At 37.5% G+C, this 14,566-nt stretch overlaps 6 protein-coding genes and 1 non-coding gene across 12 annotated transcripts; 3 read left to right on the forward strand and 4 right to left on the reverse strand.

Annotated features, from left to right (window-relative positions):
* The first annotated feature begins 1,056 nt into the window (after window positions 1-1,056).
* EXO70A1 (exocyst subunit exo70 family protein A1) lies at window positions 1,057-5,877 on the forward strand. Of its 3 annotated transcripts, NM_001203287.1 has the most exons (13): window positions 1,238-1,436; window positions 1,560-1,655; window positions 1,776-1,981; window positions 2,189-2,266; window positions 2,362-2,592; window positions 3,178-3,316; window positions 3,394-3,606; window positions 4,218-4,423; window positions 4,542-4,742; window positions 4,844-4,943; window positions 5,033-5,133; window positions 5,226-5,372; window positions 5,471-5,839. In NM_001203287.1, exons 1-13 carry the CDS (start codon window positions 1,278-1,280, stop codon window positions 5,586-5,588), a joined length of 1,995 nt encoding a protein of 664 aa, NP_001190216.1. In that variant the 5' UTR covers window positions 1,238-1,277; the 3' UTR covers window positions 5,589-5,839. The 3 variants fall into 3 exon arrangements, with proteins under 3 accessions (NP_195974.2, NP_001190216.1, NP_001119162.1); NM_120434.5 differs by lacking the exon at window positions 2,189-2,266 and having other exon boundaries at window positions 1,057-1,436; window positions 5,471-5,877; NM_001125690.1 differs by lacking the exon at window positions 2,189-2,266 and having other exon boundaries at window positions 1,560-1,981.
* Window positions 5,878-6,253: 376 nt separating this feature from the next.
* AT5G03545 (expressed in response to phosphate starvation protein) lies at window positions 6,254-7,189 on the forward strand. The gene has a single exon (NM_180427.2). The coding sequence runs from the start codon at window positions 6,719-6,721 to the stop codon at window positions 6,929-6,931; it is 213 nt and encodes a 70-aa protein (NP_850758.1). The 5' UTR covers window positions 6,254-6,718; the 3' UTR covers window positions 6,932-7,189.
* Window positions 7,190-7,326: 137 nt separating this feature from the next.
* Window positions 7,327-8,105, reverse strand: AT5G03550 (MATH domain/coiled-coil protein). Its single transcript, NM_001342712.1, has one exon. It carries the CDS (start codon window positions 7,815-7,817, stop codon window positions 7,485-7,487), a length of 333 nt encoding a protein of 110 aa, NP_001318469.1. The 5' UTR covers window positions 7,818-8,105; the 3' UTR covers window positions 7,327-7,484.
* A 412-nt stretch (window positions 8,106-8,517) lies between these two features.
* Window positions 8,518-9,418, forward strand: AT5G03553 (uncharacterized protein; the record flags this gene model as incomplete). The annotated part of the gene is made up of 2 exons (NM_001342713.1): window positions 8,518-8,668; window positions 9,295-9,418. 2 exons carry the CDS (start codon window positions 8,518-8,520, stop codon window positions 9,327-9,329), a joined length of 186 nt encoding a protein of 61 aa, NP_001332490.1. The 3' UTR covers window positions 9,330-9,418.
* On the reverse strand, window positions 8,692-9,028 carry MIR822. The gene has a single exon (NR_142692.1). It is a non-coding gene; the product is annotated as a microRNA ath-MIR822 precursor (primary transcript).
* Window positions 9,419-9,836: 418 nt separating the features above from the next.
* On the reverse strand, window positions 9,837-11,970 carry NCS1 (permease, cytosine/purines, uracil, thiamine, allantoin family protein). The gene has a single exon (NM_120436.4). The coding sequence runs from the start codon at window positions 11,823-11,825 to the stop codon at window positions 10,026-10,028; it is 1,800 nt and encodes a 599-aa protein (NP_568122.2). The 5' UTR covers window positions 11,826-11,970; the 3' UTR covers window positions 9,837-10,025.
* Window positions 11,971-11,986: 16 nt separating this feature from the next.
* On the reverse strand, window positions 11,987-14,442 carry AT5G03560 (Tetratricopeptide repeat (TPR)-like superfamily protein). 4 transcript variants are annotated; one of them, NM_001342715.1, is made up of 4 exons: window positions 14,084-14,431; window positions 13,097-13,907; window positions 12,510-12,840; window positions 12,075-12,431 (listed from the first exon to the last, which is right to left on the reverse strand). In NM_001342715.1, the coding sequence occupies exons 1-2, from the start codon at window positions 14,389-14,391 to the stop codon at window positions 13,124-13,126; spliced, it is 1,092 nt and encodes a 363-aa protein (NP_001331042.1). In that variant the 5' UTR covers window positions 14,392-14,431; the 3' UTR covers window positions 12,075-12,431; window positions 12,510-12,840; window positions 13,097-13,123. The 4 variants fall into 4 exon arrangements, with proteins under 4 accessions (NP_568123.1, NP_001318470.1, NP_001331042.1 ...); NM_120437.4 differs by lacking the exon at window positions 13,097-13,907 and having other exon boundaries at window positions 11,987-12,431; window positions 14,084-14,442; NM_001342714.1 differs by having other exon boundaries at window positions 11,987-12,431; window positions 12,510-13,907; window positions 14,084-14,442.
* Window positions 14,443-14,566: the final 124 nt, after the last annotated feature.

Consider the following 14,566-nt stretch of genomic DNA (forward strand, 5'->3'; position numbering starts at 1 on the left):
ATGCCTCTTATGGTAAAACATATTTCAAGAAGGTTTATGTTTCTATAAACTAAAAGTTATCAACGGCAGATGAATAAATATGGAACTAATTTTCTCTCTAAATATCCAAAAATATGAGAATGTTGTCCATGGTTTTGGGAACAGAATGAGTGACGGAAAAGCCATGAAAAGAAAAGGTATCTTAGGAATATCATCTTCCTTTTGCTCGCCTAACCTTTTTTTATTGTTCTTCTCTTTTTGAATTTAAAATATTTTTCTGCTCTCTAGTAAACATTTAAACCATCGTAATAAATTGAGAATAAAGTGTGTGTATGTTTGTGTGTGTGAATGTTCGGTGTGATTTCAATTTATTGGAGGATAGAACTGTTGTGTCGAAATTGACACACCAAGGTGCCAAGTTGAGTACAAAATAAAGATCCTCTAGAGGCTACATCTTCGTCTAACAATCCTCATAAGTCTTCTTCTTCTTCTTTTTTTTTTAGTTTTCAACACACTAATGTCAAGTGTTTTGTTCATTTCTTTTTAGTTATAATATGTCTCTTGAGAAAATGTTGATATTTAGTTTGTTGTTGAGCCATTTATTTTCTGAGACAAATTTGGTCGTTAATGGATAATATTCTTAGAGATAGATCTACAGTACTGTGACTTTTGTGTAAAAACAAATTTGTAGCCGTATTTAATGGGCTATTTCGTATTTGGACAATAGCCTTTTATTTTGTGGGCCATGATATGTCAACACTGCTCAATGCTTATAAATGTTGTCGACATTTAACGAACGATATAACACCAAAAACTTCGAGTTTGTAAAGAAAAATTATGAGAGGATTACATTATGGTTAGCATATCTGACTATAATAAATTGAAAAATTACATTACTGGTTGATGGAAAGACAAATTTTTATTGAAGTGTACTTATTTCTTTAATTTTATTGGAATATAATATTCGATATGTGTTATTATGGTTAGCGTCTGCATATATTAATTTACGATTACATTATTGGTTAATGGAAATACAAAATTTTATTGAACCTTAATTATTTCTATAATTCTGTTATAAAAATATTTAAAACAGAGGTCAATATTTTTAAGAGAATGTTCAACAATCTGGTTAAGTAAGGGGAAAGAAAAAGCTTAGCTGGCTTTGAACCGGCTCGGCATTCCTCTGTCACCCACCAAACCAAACCGAGTCATCCTTCGTCGTCTCTCTTTCTTTTTCTTCAACTTCCATTTTTCGAAAGGCGACGAGAAAAAGTATTTCTCCAGTTTTGGAATTCGCCATGGCTGTTGATAGCAGAATGGATCTGCTAAGCGAAAGAGCTGTGTTGATGAGAGCATCTCTTCAAAAGAGTCAAACCATCACCGATAATGTTGTTTCTATCCTCGGCTCCTTCGATAGTCGTCTGTCTGCTCTTGAAACCGCCATGCGTCCTACTCAGGTGTGGTTTAGAGTGCTCCGATCATCTTCTCTGATTGTTTTCTAATCCAGATCTGGTATTATAGCTCTATGGAGTTTTGCTGACTTGATCGGATTTTGGTTTGACTGTGTTTTGAAATCTCAGATTAGGACTCATGCTATAAGGAAAGCTCATGAGAATATTGATAGGACTCTTAAGGCTGCTGAAGTTATTTTGTCTCAATTCGATCTCCTCCGTCAGGTTTGTTTTACAAATCTTGCTTCTGATTTTACTAACATGGATCGGTATAAATAGATAGAATTGATAATGATCTACATTGAGAATAGATAGTCTTTGATTATGCTCTCAATTCAATTCTAGGCAGAGACTAAAGTACTCAAGGGGCCACATGAGGACCTGGAAAGTTATCTGGATGCAATTGCTCAACTCAGAAAGATTATTCGTTATTTTATGAGCAACAAAAGCTTTAAGAGTAGTGATGGAGTTCTCAACCACGCAAATAGTTTGCTTGCTAAAGCACAGTCAAAGCTGGAGGAAGAGTTTAAGCAGTTGCTAGCTTCTTACAGGTTTGTGCTTCTGCGCCTGATAAGAGTTTAAGAAGCTACATGATTTCAAACTTGATGCTCTTGCTATAACTATGACTCATACCTTGTAACTTCAGGGAACAAAGCTATTGTGGATTTTTAGCTACTTTTTCTAGTTAGTATTTTTTTGGGAACTGGTCTTCGCTCTATGATGGTCTTACTTCTTTAGTTATCTTTCAAATAACCTAGAATACTTAGAATGACCTTTTATCTAAATTATCGGAGTTGTCACCTGACAAAGATTTTTTTTTGTGAAATCAAACACTTGTCAATATACAAGTTTCCTATGATACGAGTGTTCCAGACAACTGGTTTTAGATGGAAGAATGCTAAGGCCAACTCTTTTTTTTTGTTATAATCAGTAAAGCGGTGGAGCCTGATCGCCTATTTGATGGCCTTCCCAACTCACTGAGACCATCCTCAGACGGGGATGGAGGTGGAAAACCCCACGGAGGACATCACAATGATGACGCGGAAACTGCTGCTTATACACTTCCAATCCTCATTCCGTCACGGGTGTTGCCACTTTTGCATGACTTGGCACAGCAAATGGTTCAGGCTGGTCACCAACAACAGTTGCTACAAATTTATAGGTGAACTATTGATTCTTGGTCATTCATCCTGTATGTCGTACAGTTCATTTTCAAATCAGGCTCTTAGCTTAAATTTTCAACTAATAATTGTAGCATGAGTCAAAGTACTGAGTCAAGGTATAGTTTCTTTGAACGATTGCGGGTATACAATTAACTTACATATAATTCTCACCAGTCACCGCTCATTTACAAAGTAGTTTTTCCATGGTTTCTGCAAGTTGTGAGTTTATATTTGACTATCCTTCTGCTGTTTCACTAGTAAAGCTAAAGAGAAATGTTTTTGAAATATGAATTTCTATTGACACTCATCAAATAGTTTGGCTGTGATGTGCACATCGTGTACTCCGCTGTTTGTGCTTACCTGATCTGAAAACATTATTGCTAGATGCAATTCTGTTTGTCTCATATGTGTAATGCATTGGAGAAGCTTTGTCTTTTTTCTTCTATATGAACTACTAGTATTGTCAGATATAAGCAGCGAATTGCATAATCTACTGGCATTTTCCCAATGCATATTTAAGATGCATTTGTGTTTTTGAATTTGTTATTAATCTCCTTCTGTTCAACCTGTTGTGTTTTGTTCAGGGACACACGTTCCTTTGTCTTGGAAGAAAGCTTAAAGAAATTGGGAGTTGAAAAACTTAGCAAAGAGGATGTCCAGAGGATGCAGTGGGAAGTTTTGGAGGCCAAAATTGGAAATTGGATCCATTTCATGCGCATTGCTGTAAGAACTCTAGTTAAGGATGGAAATAACTTTAACATGTTTTGTTCACTTTTAACTCAAGATATTTTGTTCAACAGGTTAAATTACTCTTTGCTGGAGAAAGACAAGTATGTGACCAGATATTCCGAGGCTTCGATTCTCTAAGTGATCAGTGTTTTGCAGAAGTTACAGTGAGCAGTGTCTCAATGCTACTTAGCTTTGGGGATGCTATAGCCAGGAGCAAGAGATCTCCAGAAAAGTTGTTTGTACTCTTAGACATGTATGAGATAATGCGGGAGCTTCATACAGAGGTAATAATCTTCTCATTAATATCATTAAGTCGCCATACATTTACTGAAGAGTCTTCTGTTAAATGGAAAAATTATTCTTTAGTTTCAGCTTTTGGTGGATTTTTTCTGATCTTTAAGAATGTCAGTTTTCAGTATCATGAACTTTGGTACATACTTGATTCACCTTCAAACCTGTATTCATTTGTATAAGCTAGTGAGGTGAAATGTTATAGAATATAGGATGCTGCAAACGTCTAGTTTTATTGACACTGACACACATAACGATTTACCATATTAAGACGTAAAACTTCAGTTTGCATACGCATAGAGTTCACCACTTACTTCTTAGAGATGTCAAACCTAGCTGCTTTGTTTACTTGAGGAGTAATATATGGAAAGTGATTGTCTTTAATGTTTTTCTTCCCATGTGGAGTTTCTATCAATCAGATATGTTTTTGACCAACTGAAATCCCCACCATAATAAACAGCATGGCACACAGAGAAAAAACTTTGTGATACATATGTAGTGGAAGTTTGCTATCTAGGACGACATAAAGTGTGAATTTTCTTATGACCAGTTTATGGTATAAGATTAGATGGTACAATCTCATGAAATTTGTGTCCATGGACAGATTGAGACAATTTTCAAAGGGAAAGCATGCCTCGAAATTAGAGATTCTGCGACGGGCTTGACAAAGCGGTTGGCGCAAACTGCTCAGGAAACATTTGGTGATTTTGAAGAAGCTGTTGAGAAAGATGCTACAAAGACTGCTGTTCTAGATGGAACTGTCCACCCACTAACAAGCTATGTCATCAATTATGTCAAGTTTTTATTCGAGTAAGTACATCATATATACTCAACTTATTTCCTCGAACTATTTGCGTATTGTTCTTCTCCATACTGCTATTTGCGTATTGTCCCTTTCCACGCTTTAATTGATGATCATTGGTGTCAGCTACCAAACAACATTGAAGCAACTTTTCTTGGAATTTGGAAATGGAGATGACTCAAATTCGCAGCTAGCATCCGTAACGATGCGGATAATGCAGGCGCTTCAAAACAACTTGGACGGAAAATCGAAACAGTACAAAGATCCTGCATTGACACACTTGTTCCTGATGAACAACATTCATTACATGGTCAGATCTGTGCGCAGGTATATTATTTTTCTCGTTTAAACTTTAAAGGCTGATCTGGTTTTATTAAAAAAATAAAAGAACGCACTCATTTAGCTTTATTCATATGATAATTTTTCAGGTCAGAAGCCAAGGATTTGTTAGGCGATGATTGGGTTCAAAGACATAGGCGTATCGTGCAGCAACATGCAAACCAATACAAAAGAGTTGCCTGGACAAAGGTTCTGTCTATTTGTCTAACTCTGTAAAGAAACACTATTATATAAAATTTCATTAAATTGTTACTAAGAAACTGTTACATATTTTGTAGATACTACAAAGCTCATCGGCGCAAGGTTTGACCTCATCTGGGGGAGGAAGTTTAGAGGGAGGAAACAGCAGTGGAGTTTCAAGAGGATTATTAAAAGAGAGGTAAGTCCTAAACATGTAAAATAAACACAGTAATTGGCAAATGTTTATATATTTGGTAATGATGATAAATCTGTAAAAAAAAAATGGAACAGGTTCAAGATGTTCAATATGCAGTTTGATGAGTTGCATCAGAGACAATCGCAATGGACAGTTCCAGACACAGAGTTAAGAGAGTCACTAAGACTTGCTGTTGCTGAAGTATTATTGCCTGCTTATAGATCATTCCTCAAACGCTTTGGGTAAAAATCTCCTTTCTCTCTTTACTGCGAAGGCTTTTCTAATATTTGATTGAAATGTAAAAAAACCTAAATGAGATTTTAACCTATGATCGATGCAGGCCTTTGGTTGAGAGTGGGAAGAATCCTCAGAAATACATAAAGTATACAGCTGAAGATCTTGAAAGATTGTTGGGTGAGTTGTTTGAAGGAAAGTCTATGAATGAACCACGCCGGTAAAAAAACAACTAAAAGATGATGAAAACTAATTGTGTAAGGTAAATTTCTATCAAACTCTTCTTTTTTTTGGCTTACCTTACATAACTAGGTTCGTTGCTATTGTATATGCAGTGTCAACTTTTCGTTTTTTGTATTCTACTATTCTTTGGTTGGAATGAGAATGTGTAAATTACTTGGAGACAGAGTTGTTTCCTTTTGTATACGTTAAACGTTTTGAAATAACCATGGCCTAATAAGTCTAATCTCAACTCACAAGGATATGAAATCTTTTTTCTTAGAATGAAATTAATCGGAAATCAAAATCCTAGGCGTAATTTATAAAAAAAAATATGCAGTGAAGGAGCTAAGTTATAAGTTGATATGATTGACAATTGCTTTGAGACGAGCTTTGGTACTAAAGATCGAGCCAATAATATTTGTCCGAACAGCTGAACTAAGCTTGGGGACAAGATTGTCATGCGGATCAATTCTGTTATTTTCTTAATGGATTTTAGGTGATTAATCAGTTGTTATTGAACAGAACAAGACAGATAGAGCTCTACCGACTTGCATACTTAAATGAAAGAAATATGATTTATTAGTAAAATAAAGAGTGATGAGATGGTTTTGTTGTTTTAAAACACACATGTTTGGTAATTGGCATATTCCTTTTAGAAGATCCAAATTCTCCCAACATCTTTACATGGACTTCCCCATTTCCATCATCTCCTTCCACTTTTTTCCCAAAATAATATAAAAAAATGATAATTTGAATCGATGTAATGAGTGTATTCAACCTCTTGTATAATTTGTCTCCATGACCAAAGACAAAGAGAGAAGCCATAAAAACCCTAACAACATCCATTGTTGAAACTCTCTTTGGCACAACACCAAACACACAAAATATGGCCATCCCCTAAAGAAACTGAAGCTCAAGAACCCTCTGAATCTATCAGAAGATCTCACCAATAAAGGGTTTTGAGAGGTTCAAGTTTCTCTTTATGGGATGGCCCCAAACACAAGAGTACTCACAAAAGGTAAGAAGAAGAAGAGATCTCTTGGAGATTATGATTGTGAATGTTCGTGTGTGGGTGTTGTGTAAATGATCATCATCATCATCATCATCATTATCCAATATCATAATTATCAATATGGTGATGATGATGATGATGAGGATTGTGTGTGAATGGAGCGATGAAGATTGCATGAAGGTTGATGAAGACAAGCTTGATGTGTCTTTTGTTATCCCTCGTTTGGGCAACTTCGATCCTTTGGCAAGCTTCGGTTCCCCTCGGAATCAGCAGATTATGATTACTATAGCTCTTATATGTTTATGTTCCGTGTTTACTTTGTTTCCGGTTTAGTTTGGTTTATTGTCTTTAATTTCGTCATGTTTGTGTTGAATGTGTGTTGTTGTTATCCCGTGTGATGCACCATTCAGGTGTGTTCCTATGTGTGTGTGAGGAATAAAAGAATATTCGGTTTTGATATCTAAAATCAAACCCCACTTCTACCTTTCATTAATAGTGAGTGTCTTCAAACAATTTTGTTTTAGCAATCTGTGTATACCTTTATCAAAAATACTTTTAAGCTGGCCCATTCTTAGCCCATTAATAGTCCAGTTTTAGCCAATTGAAATCGGGTAAATTTAAACACATTCATTCTTCTAATATGAGCATCTATGAAGAAACCCAAGAGAGCCCTAATCAAACCGTGTCTGACAAGCTATTAAATAAAAAGTCGTATAAAGTAAAACAAACTAGAAAACCTACTACAGAAAACGTAGGGGTATCTAATTATGTTTTTTTCCGAATAATACATGATTATTGTTTCTAGATAAACAATCCATAATAATAATATTAAAAAAAAAAAAAGATTAGATAACCCTAAATAACCATTATGTTATTCTAAAGTGTTTTAGAAAAAATTAAAATATAGTCGCCCATCTTTTGTTGCGTGTATCCAGCTTGGTTGCTTCTTCAACTTCTTCTTCTCCTTTTTCCTCTCACTATTGAGATCAGTCGCAGTCATCACGAGTTTCTTGACCTCTAGTTTGAGTTCCAGAATCCGTTCTTCAGAAGTCTTCTTCTCCAAGGAAACCATGTCAAGCTTTGACTGCAACCAATCCAGGTTAAAACCGGCTTGTGTCAGATCACACATATCCTTTGAAGCTTTGCTCAATTCTGCTTCGGTGAGATAACCAAGAGGCGTGTGGTAAAGTATCCCGATGATGTCGCAGAGAAGGTTCATTTAAGTATTCCTGAGAGCTTGGTTTTGCACTTTGACATGGTCTGTAGTTTCTGGATATGTCTGAAAAATCCACTTTGCTAACGTTATGTGACAAGAATCAATGGCAAAACCATTGACTCTAATCTTTCTTCGTCTATGCAACAACGGAATTTGGTCCCCCATAACTTGGCTTTTGATTTCGGTATAGGTAATTAATGTCAGAGCAAAAAGTTTTTTTTGTTTTTTTTTTGCTTCATGAATGATTGTTTTAGAACTCGCTCTCTTTATATAGAGGAGGCAGAAGCTTTCTAATTCCTAAACCAAATCGAAATCGAGTTTGTTAATTCTTTTAGATTTCGGTTTAATTTTAAAATAAGATAACTTTAAGATTACAAAAAAGGAAATCATATATATATATATATATATATATATATATATATATATATAACTGTTTTTTTTTAGATTTTGTTTGAACTAGTAATAATTAGTGAACCTGAAAATTCGCATAATGTTTTCCCTTTCTGAAACGTCTCAAATTTATCAATAATTAGTGGATTATTTTTAAAAGTTGCGATTGCTTGATGGGCTGTGACAAATAAACCTAATGTACTCATAATTGGGTAAATACACTATACACATTTTCTGAACCAAACTGTAATGAGAAAATAAGATAAGATCATTATCAGCCAAGGCATGATGAGTCAGTAGTCAAAATCCTACAATGAAGATGTTGAAAACCAGAGCAAACTCAACTATGGGCCCTTTTGAGATCTCCATCAAAGCTCCAATCTTTAACCATGCACAGATGGATTATTCGTGGATCTATGCCACACTCATAGATGAAACCACTGCTCTCAAGCTTTACAGTCAAAGTAACATTATATCACATTCATTGACAACGACCTTAAGTGTAAGTAGATGGGGATGCAACGTATATTGTTTCCTGTAGAAAGCATTTGCACATGTTTTATGGAGGATAAAATCATATTTTATACATGAATAGTAATTACCTTCATAGATAGCACATGCTTGAAAAAACGCTTTTTATAGGTGTTTTCATCATAAAGTTTATGACATTAACATGTTTTTTCAAGCAGTACGATGTTCTATCTAAAAGGTAATTATTATTCATGTATGGAATGTGATTTCATTCTCCACGAAACATGTGCAAATGCTTCCCGCAGAAAACAACATGCGTTACATCCCCATATATCTACTTATACTTAAGGTCGTTGTAAATGGATATGATGATTGAAAAAGGTTACTTCAACTGCAAACCTTGTTATTGTTATTCCAATCACGAGTATCACATAAAAAGGATTGTCACTTCCGACTATGAGCAATCATTTTTTCCTAGCTTTACACCCAAGAGAAACGCCACGATACCATGTCTGCAAAATAGGTAACTATCATTAGCTACTACGATCAAAATATCGAATGTCAAAATTTCTTAAAACACACGCAACCACAAATTTGTTCTAGATCTTGCGAGTATAAGAGTCACTGGATATGAAACCTGGACTATCGATGTGAAGAATCTCCCCGCTTGGCGAGGTGGAAGTGATATGGTCAGGGGAAGAATCGAGATGGTAAACGCCGGTATACTCTTCGGATTTAGCTAATGTATTTCGTCGCAATTTGATTTAGATGAGAGTTTATAAGAGTATACAAGATGAACTTCTTGGCTAATTTATCACATCTTGAAGATTTGGATGGTTGTGATAATGTTCTTCTCCTTCTTTCTCTTTACTTTATATACTATACATAACAAAACTCAACGTGGCTTTGCACATGGTTGTCTTCATATGATAATAATACATTAATGGTTTCAGATCTTAGATCTAGATACAGTTCGTTTCGTGACAGCTGTTTATATTAAAATAGAAAGCTACATTAATTACTGCATTCAAAGTTACTTTATGTTAATGATGTTGATTGGTTTTTTAAATCACATTGGATTCGCACTATGGAACAAATATTGACTTCTTAAAGTTTGAAAGTTTCTTTACGGGCTGAAGCAAGCCCATGGGCTGTAACAAATTCGTAAAGCTATTTAAGATCCCAATATGCTCATTGTTAACAAAAAGTTATTAGTCTGCATGAAAATCAATATTATGAAATTAAATCCGTAATGAGTAATGACAATTCTTTTCTTTTGTTCTTCTGTTTAATTTTACATCTGTGATGACTTATATTTAGTTACTTACGAAACCAATTAAATGCAAAGATTTACAAAAGCGGATGTGAAGAAGAAGACAACGAGCTCTGTTTCCTTCCCAGACGAGACATTATGATCCAATAGACAAATCCTGCGATGATGAAGCTGAAAAACAAAGCATTGTCGTAAACAACGACGAACCCATTTGAGATCTTCGACAAAGCACTGATCTTGTGTAGAAAACCAGGCACGACTGGGATTATTCCGGCGACCAAAGCGACGACCGCTGCGACATTATACCCCTTAGAGAAATAATATTCGCCGGAGGGACTCAAAGAGTACAAATCTCCAATGTTCAGTTTCATCTTCTTGATCAGGTAATAATCGACAAGAATTATGCCTCCGATTGGACCAAGAAGCGCTGAGTACCCTATGAGCCATGTGTACACAAAGCTCTCGCTCGATTTAAGCAATCTCCATGGCTGAAACACGATTCCGAGAACTGCGGTCAAGAAGGCTCCTCTTCCGAATGTGAAAAACTTAGGGTTTAGATTCACAAGCGCATTTGCTGGGGCGACCACGTTTGCAGCTATGTTTGTAGTGAGTGTGGCTAGGGATATTCCGACGATAGCGAGTAGAGTTGTGGCGAGGCCTCCAATTTGACCGAGAAGCTCAATCGGATTGGATATGACTCTTCCAAAGATGATACTTGTGGAGGACGTAACAGCTACGCCAACAAACGTAAACAACCCCATGAAAACAGGAAGACCAACTTGACCGATGATTTGATCCGTCTGTGATTTTGCAAACCGGGAAAAATCAGGGATGTTTAAAGCTAGAGTTGCCCAGAAGCTTATGTTTGCGGTTAGGGACGGGAAGAAGAGAGTCCAGAACTGAGCAGAGGTTAGCTTGGATGATAAGGAAAGCATGTGACCAAATCCACCGGCTTTGAGATAGGACCAGGCAAGGAGGCAGGACGTGAGACTGATCAGAATTGGAGCTGAGTACTTTTCCAGCTTTCTGATTCCATCCATACCTCTCCAGACAATACAAAGCTGAGCCAACCAGAAGACAATAAAACAAGAGAACTCAAGGGGAGAAGTGCCGAGCCAAGGTAGTGTATGAGACAAAGCAGACTTCTTAATATGACCCGGTAAGAGCAAGAAGATAGCTTCACCTCCGATCCATGTCTCGATACCATACCATCCGCAACCGACTAATGCTCTGAGTAGAGTCGGGATGTGAGCTCCACGGATACCAAATGATGATCTAGCAAGGACAGGGAAGGAAATTCCGTACAGAGTGCCAGGCTGAGCGGTGAGGACCAGCGGCACAAGTAGTATTAGATTGGCTGTAACAACTGTGGCGATCCCTTGCCACCACGCCATGCCAAGATCCACTAGGCTCCCGGCGAGGTAGTAAGTAGGCACACCAACTACGAGACCGATCCATAAACTTGACATATCCAACCATGAAAACGTTCTCTGGCTTGGAGTTGTCGGTTTCAAGTCGTCATTCGTGAGGGATGGGTCGAATTGGGACTCGTCGTACCCGTGGTCATTAATTTCTGAGCCGGTCATCGCTGAGAGTCGTGGGCGGATGACACCAGATCGGCTCAAAACCAAGTTGTCACCAGGCAGGATCGGACTGAAGCTGTGCTTGCCCAATTCATAGTGTTTGCTACTTTTGCGTTGAATGTCGAACGTAGACACACAAGAAGTGTAGGAACTCTTGTGGCTTGAATCTGTGAATGAGACATGTTGATAGAGTTTAGCTTTTGTGCGAGATCTTAAAGAAGAAAGAGAATGACGATTGTGTTTGTGGGGATGGAGATTGAGATGGAGACTAAGGCTTAAGCAATTGGAGACCATTGAGTCTTCTTTCTCACACAGAAAAGAGAGAAAGAGAAAGAATTGTGAGATGGAAATTGTGTGGTGGTGTTCTGTTTAAGTTCTCTAAGAAACATGTGGTTGGACATGAACCATGTGTTTAGTGGATGTTTCGTCGCTATCACATCTCATTTTCTTTTACTTAATACGGAAAAAACTTAAAATAAGATTCGATTTCTTTCTTTTTTCAGCAAAAAAGAGTTTTTTTTTTTCTTTTCAATCTTACTTGATTCGTTGACTTCCATTAGCCTACTCATTTAGAGAAATTATTCAAATTAAAGAACGTGATTTGATCCCTAAAGACTTCTTTCTTAGCTATAATTATCTTTCAAGAGAGTATTTGATGGATACAACATACATGAAACAACTCAAACACTTGTTTCTTATTCTTTTTATATCTAGCCTAAGCACCAATAGCCACATTGACTCGTATACTATCAATAGATATACTACAAACACAAGAACATAGTAGTGTGACCAACCTTTTGGCTTCTGAAGATGTTATTCTTTCAAGCGATCAATCTCTTTCTCCCACTTCAGTCCAAACATTTGACGGCCGAAAGGAACGATCAGATTGTACCTGAATACCTGTCAACAAACAAGAGACCACATAAGCAAACCATTATATATCGCAAACAGAATCTTGATTTGTAGTTGAATACTTGCCATGTTATTGATTTGTTTCAATTCGTTTTTCAGCAAATCTGATCTCTCTTCCCATCCCGATTGGTCTTCCTCGAGTTTCATTGTCCATGCTTTCTTCAGTGAAACTCTCCATTCTTTTGCTTTGTTTCTTATCTCTTTGTTGAGCTCCACCCATTCGGGAGCAAACCCGTTCTTGTTAAGAATCCGATACAATGTATCCTCCGCTGGGTCTGCGTGAGGATTTGTATGGAGGTTCAAGGGTTTGCCTTTACCGGGTAAGTTCTCAAAGTGGCCTTCTTCCATTGAATGCCATATCCTTTGCTCGACCACGTTGATTATATCAGTCTCTGACCTGCAACATCATCCCATGTTAGTATCCGTTACAAGCAGGTCAAATCAATAACATATTTCACAAGAAGAAGAATCTCATCTGGGAGATTAATAAAACCACAATGCAAGAAAAAAGCAACAAGCTAAGCTTCTCTGACAACAAAATGTCATATATTCCACGGAAAAACATAAAGCTACTGCGCAATTGTGTCAACATCTAAAAAACAAAAGACTCAGCAACATACTCAGACGCATCGCATAAAGGCCAGCTGTTCTACCTATTGAAAGATCACCAAACACTACAACTACTTATCAAATAAAAGGTTGATGACAGTCCTAAAGACTTGGCCTCTTTTATATTCGAGAGCCTCTCTCACAGCTTTCTCATCAGGCACAAAACCCTTTCCCTTCATTTCTTGCAACAATTCTCTAGCTGATTCTTCTTTTCCCTCTCTTACAAAAGCTTCAAACACTGCAGTGTAAGTGGCAGCATTAGGGCTCATGCCATTTCCCATCATTTCCAACAAGTACTTCTTCGCATCCTTATGTGTTTTACCATCCGCTGCAAGCCCTTTGATCAAAACTGAATACGTATAGGCATTAGGCGAAACACCACTGGCGAGCATACGCATGAAAACCTTGAGAGTCTCCTTGGCCTGGCCTGCATTAGCATAGGCCTCAACAATAGCAGTATGAGCCACCACGTCTGGCATTCGATTCTTATCTTTAATCTGAGAGAAGAGCTCTAACGCCTCATGTGTGCGGCCATCTTTAGACAACGCATCAAACATTTTCACAGCTTCATTAGTAAAACCCTCTGTTCTCATCTTGTGGAATATTTCTTGGAGATTCTTAGGATCCTCTGGTTCCTCAATCGCCGGTTTCTTGCTGAAAGGGTCATACGGAGGAGGTGGAGGCTCCTGCTTCTTTGAATCTTCAGTAACCTGAGTTTCAGTTTCCTCATCTGAATCATCATCAGACAGAGAGAAATTGACTTTGGTGTTAACTCGCTTAGTCTCTGAACTGAATTGCCTTGCAAAAACTCCACCGCAAAACCATGGAAACAGTGAATTTGAATTGCGCTTGGACCTTGAAATTGACATGTGAAGAAGAAAACGCTAAATCAAGGTAAGAGACGTGTCCAGAGATTTGAATTTTCATTAAATTCTCAACGAAACCTATGAACCCTAACTATATAACATATCGATTCCAAAGTCCTAATACGTACAGTAATGTGAGCACAGAAAGATGGAAAGAGACTATACCTTACGAAATCGCGCCGCCCACGTAGCTCCGGCGGGAGTTTCCGGTCATGGACTGCGTCAATCACGGCAGAGAAACGCTCTGTAGTCTTCTTCTCTTTCCTCTTCGATGACGCCGTCAAATCATCGGGAGACGACCACCAAGAGGACGAAGACGAATAAAAGGCGAAAGCTCTAACGAAATCAGAAAACTCGCCGCCGTTAATCGCAGATGAAGTGATATCTGAGGCTGAGAAGCGATTTCCGAGGGATAAACACGATGGACGTGACGAGGGTGACGCAGCCAATGACCTCGCGAGACGAACCGCCATGGCCGAAGCTCAGGGAGAGAGTAGTCGGAATGTTCTGGATAAATGACTTACGTAACCCGGAAGAGTGGTTTAGAATACGCGCCGTTTACGCGTTTAACACATCATGCCGTTTTCTTCATAAGAATATACAAAACGTGCCGTTTAATTTTCGGGTCTGCTTCGGCCCATATAACTA

The sequence above is a fragment of the Arabidopsis thaliana genome, chromosome 5 (genome assembly GCF_000001735.4).
Source record: "Arabidopsis thaliana chromosome 5, partial sequence".
Taxonomy (NCBI): Eukaryota; Viridiplantae; Streptophyta; class Magnoliopsida; order Brassicales; family Brassicaceae; genus Arabidopsis; species Arabidopsis thaliana.